Source organism: Dasypus novemcinctus, chromosome 12, assembly GCF_030445035.2.
Source record: "Dasypus novemcinctus isolate mDasNov1 chromosome 12, mDasNov1.1.hap2, whole genome shotgun sequence".
Classification (NCBI taxonomy): Eukaryota; Metazoa; Chordata; class Mammalia; order Cingulata; family Dasypodidae; genus Dasypus; species Dasypus novemcinctus.
The window spans coordinates 9,033,522-9,046,137 of NC_080684.1; the positions used below are offsets into that span (position 1 = coordinate 9,033,522).

Here is a 12,616-nt window from a genome sequence, read left to right on the forward strand (position 1 = left end):
AAAGTGCTGATCTAAGTATCTTAATTAGATGATGTATGCAAAAATAATTTTCTAAATTCTAGATTAATTTATCATTATCTGGGATTCTTCATTCATGCATTTATTCATTCAGCAAACTTTTACAAAGTGAAAATATTTTACACATTGAATTAAAAGTAGTTTTCTCTTATTTAATTTCTACCAATACAAAAGGAGAACCAGATTTTATTTATATTCTTATTTTTAGTGATTAACACAACCATAGCCATGGCCATAGATAGTGCTCAAGAATTATTTGTAGGAAAAAAAAAAAGAGAGGGAAAAGGAGAGTAAGATGATGGTTCTGGCAATCGGAAGTTAATAGAGAGTAATGAAAAGAGAAGTGATTAAAGCAATAGCAAAATTTGCATCTCATGATTTAGAAGAACCCATTACAAAACGCTTTTTGTTTTGTTTGAATACAAAGTTAATATATGCATTCGATGCTTCATTTTCTATTACAGAGAGAAAAATTAGTATTAATTCTTCTGCTTAATTAAAATTAAACCCTTAATTGGGTTGAATCTTCAGCATAAGTTTTTCTACATGCTGTGGTTATTTTATTTTGTAGCATTCTTTTCTAAACACCCAAACTTATTTTCTCCAGATGATTTATTTTTAGATTATCATTCCATTGAGCAATTCACAAACTTACTCTTCCCCACCCATTTGAATTTCCTGTTAGAGAGTAAAACCTAGCATAATAAACAAATCTGCAATTTCTGCCTGATGGGACCCTAAGGCATTAATAGTTATGAACTATCTTGGACCCTATATTTTTTTTGCATAATATGGGAACATCTGTTTAACATGGTAGAGACATTAGCATCTTTAGCAATCTGCTCCACCATCAGAGTGGGAGAGCATAAGAGTTGCAAAGAATCACTCTCATTTAAATGTCCTTATATTATAGAGTTCATTTGATTTTATTAACAGCGCTTCAGATTATATATTTAAGGGCTTAAAAATGTGTATTTAAGGATAGAATAAGGGGAGCAGGTGTGGATCAGTGGATGAGCACCTGCTTCCCATGTACGAGGTCCTGGGTTCAATCTCTGGTACCTCCTAAAAGAATAAAATAAAAGACAGAATAAAAATAGATGTTACTATAGTTTGAAACAAATGCTTCACACGAATGCAAATAGTTGGTGCAGGGGTGATGTATGAGACCCCTGTTTGATGTTATATATATTTATTTTGTAAGTTCACAATCTTTACTATACACTTATTGTTATGTGTGTTCATGTATGAATGATATACTTCAATAATAAAAAAAGTGTTAATGTTTAGCTCTTTAGTTTCCTAAACTCTAAAGCATTACTTAAATAACCATTTTTATTCTCTTTCTGATAGTTTTGTTTTAAATCATAATGAAATTTTGATATAAATTAAAGTCAAAATTTCCATTCGTGATTAAGTTTTTATCTGTAAAATTGGCTTTAAAAGTTAAAGTGATAATTAACCAGAACTGAAATTAGTCAACATATTTTGAATCAAAGACTTTTCTTCATATACTTCATGATTTTTATAATTTAGGTTTGTCACAAATTAATCTTTACATTGTTAAATAAAACAACAAAGCCCAAAGAGGTATTTATATGCAAATTCTTTACTCATTCAAATCTAAAAGGAAAATTGTTATGTTTCTTTTCATAGGTAAGCATAATCATGACATTGGCTTGATTTTCGTTCTTTTTTGTAGATCAGTGACTGAAATACAAAAGCATTCTTATAAATATCACAAGGGAGTCACTGAAATCATGGGAAAAGGACAAGTTAAAAAAAACTATTTTTAACCTTTTACAATAAAATTATAAATATTGATTACTCATGATTAATTCAACTATTCAGTATTTTTCCTAAATATTGTTTAAATTCTTTATCTTTATATTTTAAAGGATGTCTAGGGTGTTCTCTGTTAAACGCCCTGGAGCCTAAGAAGTTAAATAAGCTTCCTTGTTCTTAGGGTGATTTACTTCCCGTAAAGGAGTCACTATTTGGCCAAGTTCTGTTTCCACTGGACTGAATGCAAACCACCTGGCTGCTGTAGTCTCAGCTTCCTGTTAGAGATGTAGTTTTTGTATCAATTCCACCTGTAAAAAATGTTTCCTTAGTTGTTAAGGCTACAACTGCACATTCAAAGCGAAGTGGAGGTCTTGAGCCACTTATGGCTCTATTTAAAAATACAATTACCTTTAAACTTTATTTCTCATCTTTTGTTTATGTCTTGCTGTTAGCATTATAGCTCAATAGATATAGATGATCTCTGAAGAACAAATCAATCTTGAATTACTTATTCAAAGCTCATTAAAAATACTTTTTGGTGTGGAAGTGGATCAAGTGGTTGAACTCCTGCCTCCCACATGGAAGGTCCTGGGTTCAGTTCCCAGTGCCTCCTAAAAACAAAAACAAACAACAGGTAAAACAAATGAAAAACTAACTCAGGGAAGCTGATGTGGCTCATTGGTTGAGCACCAGCTTCCCACATACAAGGTCCCGGGTTCAATCCCCAGCCAGTGGAACCTCAAAAAAAAAAAAAAAAGTACTTGTTATAATCATTATAAAAATGGGGAAAAATTCAATCTGACACAAGCATACTTCATTTTTAAGTGTGTTCCAAATATAAAGGTTAATTTTCACAAAATGCGTTAGTGTGAAATGTTTTGGCAAATAATACTTGCCCGATAAAAGCAATATTTGATTCAACAAATTGCAGTATAATAAATTATTTGAGTTATTTTATAAATCATTTTCCAGTGACCTTATATTTATACTAGAGTTAAGCACACAAAATTTGATTTATTCATTGATTTATAAAACAAAATACTCCCCCCTCCCTCATAGCATGTAGAGTTTTAACTTTAGAATATGAGTTATGAGGCTGTTTCCAGAAGTTATTTAATATCCTGGCCTTCAAATATAGTTTAGATAAAGTGCTTCAAGTTAATTATCTTTTAACACCCTTATTCATTCAATTTCATTTTTTAACTCTCGTATGGTGACAGCTGAATAACAATAAAATCTCTCAAATTTCATATTAACTTCTTCATTAGCAAGGGAAATCATCCGTGGTTTTATGAATATTAGGAAAAGCATATTTTTTCTTTATTTCTGTGCAATTAATGTACATATTCACCAAAGGATTTACATGACAAATATTAGAAGAAGGTTTGACAATCTTTGAATCACAATTATTTGTTAAGCTCTGCGATTTAGTAACTCAGTAGGCGGACCCATGCTGTGAACACTCTGAAACAGGTGTAGCTACTTCCTAGTGGGAAGAGGTTTGAGCACTGAAGGAAGATTTGATCTTTTGATCATGTCTATGAAATATAAAAACCAATTTAGGAATGATATATCAGACTGAGTCAAAGCATTTGTGGGAGAAAATTTAAGTTCCTTTTAGAAACAGACTTCCTCTGCCTCGCTGGTCTCTAAGCACCGCAAGTACAGGGACCAAATGAACGTTACACGTCTTTACAATTTCAGTTCGGTGCTAAGGATACAAAACCCATAAGGTACAGCACCTACCCTTAGGGAGTTTCAAGGACAGGGAATGACTTGGAGGAAGACAAAGAAGAGGTTATTGGATTTGGCAGCTAGGAACAGTTTTGTGATGTTTGAAGGAATAATTTCAGTAAATGAAGAGGGTGTTGGAGGGTGTTAAAAAGTGATCTGGGGGTAAAGTACAAAAAAGTCATATCAGTTCTTCTATGCAGTCTAGAGTTAGGAAAGAGTATGATGGCTTGGAGATTAGAGGACAGCAGTGCTACATTTTTAAGGATGGGAGAGATTGAAGAGAAGTCTCTCCAGTAGAGAGACTGATAGAAGTGGATGGGTGGGGAGATGTGCAGTCACTGACGGGGCAAGGTTCCAGAGGAAATGGAGGCGTTAGTGGACGGCTCTGGTTTCGGGGCTTCCAGGTTCTTGGCAGATGTTCCATAAAAGAAGGTAAGGACATGCCATAGGGTAGGCAAGGGAGTAAAGAGTTAATTAAGAAACCAAAAAATGAAACAAGTACACCACCGGAAGCAGGAACCAGAGGCTCACTCCAGCGTGCGTTCCTCTGGTGGGAACCCCAGTCGTCCTTTTAAAGTCTGTTCTCTGTTCTGATTGGCTTTCCTACATGTCATTTCTCAGGCGGCCAATGGGGAGCCTTCCACTGGTATCCGGGACTTCCCCTTGCCCTCTAACGGGATTCTCATTCCAGATGAGATTCTCACGGCCGGGATCTCGCGGTGCCTTTCCCACGACCTTCTCAGGAGGTTTCCGGGCAGGGTCTCACAGCCGTGGGGTCTGTGGGCCGTGTTGTGTGCTAGGCCCGCTGCTTTCCACCTTCACTGAACTCACCTGCCTCGTAGGGATCTCATAGTGATTACAATTAAGGGCATAAGGGCAATATTAGATTTCCAATGTTTTCAGATGTTGTTAGTGCAAATGAAGTTTATTCACATTTATTTGAAAATTGAAGCAGTATGTTGTCTGAACGTTATAGGTATCAAAATTAAGAGCTGTAAAATATTCATGGAATAGGGTATATCTAATATTTTAAAAATCATATTAAATGAAAGTACACAGAAAGAAAAGAAAGGAAGGGGCAGGTTTGCTTCCCAACCTTTAGCTGAGGGAGACTAGCACATTTCCTGTATATTTCCTGTGTCAATTTTGTCTTAGCAGTGTAACAGATTAGTATAGCTATTGTTAGCCATTGTTGTCATAATTGAGGAAACCGTGTGTGCAGCTTGTTTTTCCTAATGAAAGAAAAATTCATGGTTTCTATATTGAATAACAGAACTAGTAACAGAAAAAAAATTACATAGTTTGTACTGCCGTTGTGGTTTTGTTTGTTTCAGCACCTAATGTGGCTCCTTCGGATGTAGGAGGTGGGGGTGGAAGCAACAGAGAACTGACCATCACCTGGGCAGTAAGTATTCACCAGTTGCATGTATTAGAGGCTGCATTATACTTATATTTTGCTTTTATGCTTATTCTCTGGTACATTTTGTTTACTGAAATAAATTTAAAAATAGAAGAGAAGGTCCAGTGCACAAGAAAGAATGAATTACTAAAGTTATTATTTTTTTCTTAAATGCATGTCAGTTTTTACCAGGCTTATTATGGTTTGGTGTGCAGTTCCTATGCAAAAATGGGTTCTAGATGCTAAGGGACCTGTTGGACTAGAAGATTAAACATCTACCTACCTGACTCCAGAAATGTTTTCAACCCAATGTGGCCTGGTAACCCAACTATAATTTGTAACTTGTTTTGGATATTTGAAATTCCAAAGTTTCAATTTACAAATTTTTAATTAAAATTCATTTTTAAACTGGAGCCTGCTTCCTCACAGAAGACTTACTTAAATCACTTCTTTTGAGAGTTTACTCCATCAAAATAGGTCAGTTTTAGAAGTCACCCAAAGAACTTCTTATTGCGGCATCCAAAATGTTTTATTAAATTTTCATGACCTAAAGGGGAGTTCTAGTTCAAGCTCTATAATGTCTAGAAAAGAATACTTCTTAGCTGACTTTTTGAAGTGAGAGAGATATTGCAAGGGATTAGGAAAGATTGTAATAGAACAAACTTCTCTGAATTAGGCATCTAACATTTATCCCCAGGTTTTATATAGATCCATTTAATCTTTAAACATTTTTAAAATGTACTGACTGCAAATCATCAAAGCACACAATGTAGGCTCCAAAGATTTTTGGGGAGTGCAGACAAAATAGATTCTTTCCATGAATCAAAGAATATTCTTTGACTTATATAATAAGAGGATATTTGGCAAATCTTGACTGTGCTGTGTAATTATATTTTATATTAGCATTTAAATCATATTTTACCAAGATATAGAACAAAAAAAATCTGCTCATCTGAATCTCACATAATTTATTCTTAATTTTTAGTGTCAATATAACAAAATTGCAAACAGAATAATTAGAACTCTTTATGGCTCAGTTTTCAAAAATTCTGTGGCTATCTGTATCTGCTTCAGGATAAGATGGGATGTTTGTCAAAAATCCATAATTGGAGCTCTTACCCTGAAAATTCCAATCAAATCTCTGGGAATAAGGCCTGAGAATCATTTTTTTAAAAGTCCTATAGGGGATACTGATATCATCTAATTTGTGAAAACTAAGTTAAACCATGGATTTTGTTCATAGTGCAATTATAAAGATGTGCTTTTATCAGCTGTAACAAATGTATCACACCAATGCAAAGTGTTGTGGTATATGGGGATCCTGTATTTTATGTGTGTGTTTTTTCCTATAAACTCACAACGTCACTAATTAAAAAATAATTTAAAAAGATATTATTTGAGACCCTCTTCTAGGTGCTACAGATGAAGAAAAAACTGACAATCTCTGCCCTCAGAAACTTATACACTAATAGTTGATAGAGACTAGACAATAAATTAAATGATAAATAAAATATATAGTATTAGGTCATGCTAGTGTTAAAGAGAAAAAAATAAAGCCTAGAGGCCAAATATAAGGTGTTGGGAAAGGAGTCTTAAAATGGTAGATTCTGTAGCCAAAGAAAACATTATTAAGAAGAAGACTTTCTACCTGAAGAAAGAGAAGGATGGAAACATTTGACATCTTGGAGAACATCTCAGGTGGGAAGAACTGAAATCCAGGACCTCCCTGGGGTGTTCAGGAATAGCAAGGAGGCTACTTGGTGAATCGAGATTATCACTTATTATATATTTTTGCTCTGAAATTTTTAGGTGGCACTATCAAAAAAAAGTATGTGACCGTCTGGTTTTATAAGAGCACCTTTCCGTGTCTCTCAGTATTATTTGCCTATGGTTCCTTCCCACTGTTAACTGTACAGAGTAAACCTATTCAATACTGTAATTTCCCTTTTTAGCCTTTGTCAAGAGAATACCATTATGGCAACAACTTTGGTTACATCGTGGCATTTAAACCTTTTGACGGGGAAGAATGGAAAAAAGTTACCGTCACTAACCCCAGCACAGGCCGCTATGTCCATAAAGATGAGAGCATGCGCCCTTCCACGGCATTCCAAGTGAAAGTGAAGGCCTTCAACAGCAAAGGAGATGGTCCTTACAGCCTTACGGCGGTCATTAACTCAGCACAGGACGGTAGGTGGAAGAGGACTTTTCTTCACAGCAAGTGTGAGAGGCGTTGGGTACCCACTTGTCCAGTAGGCATTTAGTAGTTTGCTTTCTTTCAAGTAAGGCCTTTTATTAGTGCTACGAATTTAGGAAAGGAGTCTTACTTTGATCCAAGTTAAGACTTTTCAATCTCTGTCTCCGTCTCAACAACAAGTGTCACTAAAATCTTTTCATCCCCCGGAAAACATCCATGGTAGGTAAGAAATCTCCTCTGAAATAATTGGCTCAGACCCCTGTTCCTGGCCTCTTGTTTATAATTTTGCAATCAGAAATTCTCCACACTTGATTGGAGCCTCGTATAAATTCTTAACATGTGCTTTCTTTTCATTGCCCTTTTCAGCCCAAAATTTGTGTGATTGTAGCCTTTATGGAACTTTTATTTTGTTATTACAGTTGAATGCTGGGGATTTCTTAAAGGGAATCATAATGATATGAAAAAGAGGTCAGAAAGCCAGTTGAAATATTTTCTTATAAAGGAAAGAATTTGTCCTGAAAGCCCTTTAGTGGGGAAGACAAAAATGAAAAAACTTGATACTGATTCTCTGTTTTCTGTTTTTTGTTTTTTTTACTAGATACTAACTGAATTGAGCATATTCATATAGGACTTTATACAGTTTTAAGATTAAATATAATTATATGGATTTCCATAGTTTCTAGTTAAGCTACAATTTTTTATTTTTTGTTTCCACGTTATTAAAGTTATGATTGCCTCATTATATCTCTTTACTCACGTGCAACATGTAAATAATTAATGGCTAGAAAAGCAAATAGAGATTTCATTGCCTTCTGACCTAACATATTCATTTTGGCCAAGGTTCTCTTTGCCCTTATGTTAGAAGTACAAGTGGACTACTTCAAAAGCTAAAGTGGTGTGAGGTGCTCTCCTGTCCTCTTAGAAGTAAAAATACTGTCCACTACTTGGTTAAATCATTTATCTCCTTTTAATCTAGCAGAGTCACATTTGTCATATGGCATCACTGAAGCTCTTAAATGGAACTTAGAAAGAGACACCCACGGCCTCTTCTTCACATGGGTACAGGCATTGGAGGAGGTGGCCCCTACAAGAGCTAGCCATGGAATAATTGCTACTATTACTGCTTACTTTCTACACACCAGCTATGCTAAGCACTTTTGGCGCATTAGCCTTCATTTACTTTACCCACCATTCTTTTTACACATAAGAGAACTGAGGCTTTAAAAGGTCATAAATCCATTTAGTGGAAGAGTGAGGCTTAAATCCAGGACTTTCTAATTCCAAGCCATTGCCCTTAAACCACTACTATACAAAAGAATGCAGTGAATCAAAATGTGTCCTGATTCATCACCAGGTCTTCTCAGCACATGGCAGCTGCCTTATGTTTATGTCTATGCTCTCTTGTGTATGCTTGAACACTAAAATCAGAACTGAACAGGGTACACTCATGTCTCAGAAAACTGATTTTGTTGAACACTCAACTCTAATGTTTAAACATAACAACAAAACCTGACAGGCATCCAAGTTTGGATTCTTCCAGTTGTAGTATTCCTTTTTTATTCATCCATTCAATAAATATAATACATATTTATTCATCCATCCAATAAATGTAAATAAATATAGCATTCAATAAATATAAGGCACAGGACCTGGGATTCGGGAACCCATGTTCTAGTCATGGCTCTGATATCATATCACAGAAGAAGTGCTCTTAAAATAGTCTCTTAATCCTTTGGTTGCATCATCCATAAGGTAAGTGGATTGGGATATGATATCTAATATATTCCCTTATGTTTCTGTTTCTCATAAGGAACTGAGAGGTGTTCTAAGATCCATAGCCTAAGCTTCAGAATCCATCAGTACTCTTCTTTATTCCTCCACAAGACGTCCATCCTCTGATTCCCACAGATCAGGGCTATTTAGCAGTGTAGCAAAAACACCAATTATATGCAACATCCCCAAATGGATAGGAGACCTCAGTACATGAGAATTAACCTCTGTTCCCAATGAGATTTTAGAAATTTCTACAGATCTCAAGACCTGAGTTATATTTTTACAATGAAATTGCATGTAAATCTAAAGCTTGCTAGATATGAGATATCTGTACATATAATTGTAGTTATCTCAACTAAGCTGATTGAAAGAATAAAAATAGAGGAAACCATTCAAGTTTATTATTAAACAATTGAAAAATTCTGAATGACAAATCTTACATTCTCTAGGCCTGTTAGCTCATATGCTAATTTGAGTGAAATTTAATAATTTGAACAACACTGAATGTGAGGGGAAAGCATTTTACAAGTTATCTTCTCACCCAGTATCTATTTTTGTAACTGTTTTATTTGATACTAAAATTAGCTTTCAGGCAAAAGGACATGTTTGCCATCTATTTAGTCATTGCCATTTGCTTTCAATTTTCTTTCTTTCCTAAATGCTTCATGAGCCTTATAAAACCTGCATGTGTTGAAACTTGTGTAAGTGTTGATCTTTCCTTCTGTGGCTAAGAAATCAATCATAGGGCTACACATTTACCTCATTTTACAAAGGCAGTGGTGCCCATGTGCAGGACATTTTTTAACCATAAAGTAGGATTATGGCTTGTTAATGAAAGACAATAAAAATTCATTACCTTGCTTAAAAGTTTCCTTAGTCTCTCTGTGTAAATTTCATAAGGGATGTAAATTATTTTTCCCTGAACAGAGGTCTTTTTGATACATATTTGACTTGATGCCCAGTTAAAAGATTAGATGTATAAGAACTTTCCTGAGCCTAAGCAGCAGTGAATGTCATAACTTGTTTCAAAGGACCTTAAGGGAGAAAAATGATCTTAGTTTGAGCAGAAAGGAAGGATATTTTATTAATAATATTGCTGTGTGTTGTTAGATCATGTAAATAGCAAGAAAGAGAAAATTAATTGTAATAAGTAATTTTTTTTGTAATAAATACCAAGCTTTCTATTTTTGGTAATGTCAAGTTGGTAAGCTAAATATTTTCTTTTGCATCAGCAGGCTTTGTTAAAGGAAGATCATTTTGGAGAAATACATAAACAGCTACAAAAACATTAATACAGTTCTTGCTCACAGATATCATAGAAGTTCATGGAGGTTTCCATATTTTGTAAAAGTATGAGTGTGCGTATATGTTTATGTGTGTATGTCTATGTTAGCATTCACATATATGAATGTATGTTTGCTTGTATCAAGGATGACCATGGAAGCAAGTAACATTAGTAAAAATTGGAGAAATTCATGGAGCTTTCCATATTTTGTAAAAGTATAAGTGTGCGTATATGTTTATGTTTGTGTGTCTATGTTAGCATTCACATATATGAATGTATGTTTGCTTGTATCAAGGATGACCATGGAAGCAAGTAACGTTAGTGAAAAATTGTAATAAAATGATTGGACTTATTTTATTGTGTCTACTTTGGAAATAATAAAATATAGTTTTAATTCATTTCTACAGCAAATGACAGTATTTGAATTTCTTTATGTAAGCATCTTACTAAGAATGTCATGTTTTCATCAAATTTCAGCTCCCAGTGAAGCCCCTACAGAAGTCGGTGTAAAAGTCTTATCATCATCTGAGGTATCTGTACATTGGGAACATGTTGTAGAAAAAATAGTGGAAGGCTATCAGGTGGGTCCAAATTTTGTTAAACTAAATATATTTTATTCATAAATACATCAGATCAAGTGTTCAAATGTGTTCCAGTTCTCAATGTTTTGGGTTTTATTGATTCACATGAAAATTAACTCTGTAATCTCTGTGTTTAATTTGATGGGCATTTATATGATAATTTTTTTTAGAGTAAAACAGAGCTTCCTAACTGGCTTAGCTTGAAGGGATATTAAGAGTCCTGTGTATTGACAAACAATTGGTCAAAATGAAAACTAAGGTAATAACATGTATGGTTAGCCAAGGTCTTTTGTTCAAAATATTCTTATAAAATGCTATTGAAGCTAAGCTTTTTTGAAAGCATTTTGACAATTTACAACAACGTCCTTAAATGTGCATCCTATTTGACTCAATAGTTCTGGTTCTAGAAATAGCTTTGAAGGAAACAATTATAAATACAATGAATATGTGTTTCACAGTTTTAACTGTGAAGGCAGAAAACTGGCAACAATTAAAATGCCCTAAAGAAAACTTCTCTTGAGCTGATTCTTAAAGCACCAATAGAAATTGGCCAGTTAGAAAGAGAAATACTTGTCTCAGGGAAAGGGCATGAGAACTGGAAAGGTGAAGCTAAAAAGATAGTTGGAGTCTTTAATACAATGCTAAAAGAATTTAAACTTGACTGTGTAGGAAAAGTGAAGTCATCTGATATTTTTAAATATACGGAATGACAAATTCAGTGTGATTGATATCATTATCTTGCCTGTATAGATGAATAAATGGATGCTGAAGATCTTCAGCATGTTGCAGCACTAATAAAAAGTGTCAGAACAGGGTCTAAAACTAAAGTTTTCTGATTCCATAGTTCATTGCTTTTGCCAAATCACTAACTCCCTTTGTTGAGACTCAGTACATGTCCTTTTGGAGCTGTGGACAGTGGGCAATTCCACATACCTGGCTCGGTCCACAGAGCCAGCTTGCTCTTTCAATTCTTTTTTTTTAAAAGATTTATTTATTTATTTAATTTCCCCCCTCCCCTGGTTGTCTGTTCTTGGTGTCTATTTGCTGCCTCTTGTTTCTTGTTTCTTTGTCCGCTTCTGCAGCAGCACGGGAAGTGTGGGCGGCGCCATTCCTGGGCAGGCTGCTCTTTCTTTTCACGCTGGGCGGCTCTCCTCACGGGCGCACTCCTTGCGTGTGGGGCTCCCCTACGCGGGGGACACCCTTGCGTGGCACGGCACTCCTTGCGCATCAGCACTGCGCATGGGCCAGCTCCACACGGGTCAAGGAGGCCCAGGGTTTGAACCGCGGACCTCCCATGTGGTAGACGGACACCCTAACCACTGGGCCAAAGTCCGTTTTCCTCTTTCAATTCTTGATCTCCCTTTTCATCCTCTGCCCATGGAATATTAGTTTGAAAACATTTATCTCCAGGGTCCAGAAAAGTGCTAGCACAGGGTGGACACGAAATAAATATGCATTGATTACTGGTAGAAATAATGAAGAACAGTCAGATAAAGTGTTACAATTGGGCTTTCTCAAGACCGTGTTTCTGAAGTTGGAACCACAAAAGCAAACCAAGCTTTTAAGCAGAAACACCCCAAAATTAACAGGATGCTTTATCTGGCCTCATAGATTATGATTTGGTTAGATCCCAAGGAGTCTTAAGATCATCTTTGCAAAGGTTCAGCTGAAGTTACTACCATGAAGAAGGAATATTAGGAGTGGACTCTGAATACCCAGTATTCATTAATTTACTAAACTCACAACTACCTATATGGTTAGAAATCAGAAGTGAAAAAAGATTCACTAGATGTTTCAAACTCCTGATAAGTCCATGGTAACTTTAAGAGCAGATATTAATATCTGAA

At 35.2% G+C, this 12,616-nt stretch overlaps 1 protein-coding gene across 16 annotated transcripts in view; it reads left to right on the top strand.

The window, feature by feature from the left end:
* The window catches only part of CNTN1 (contactin 1), a 417,723-nt gene that overhangs the window by 355,039 nt on the left and 50,068 nt on the right, over positions 1-12,616 (top strand). For all 16 annotated transcript variants that reach the window (XM_004461145.2, XM_004461143.2, XM_058307813.1 and 13 more), the window contains 3 exons: positions 4,872-4,942; positions 6,889-7,123; positions 10,666-10,769. In XM_004461145.2, coding sequence (XP_004461202.2) covers positions 4,872-4,942; positions 6,889-7,123; positions 10,666-10,769 — 410 coding nt within the window. The remainder of the gene's footprint in view (positions 1-4,871; positions 4,943-6,888; positions 7,124-10,665; positions 10,770-12,616) is intronic.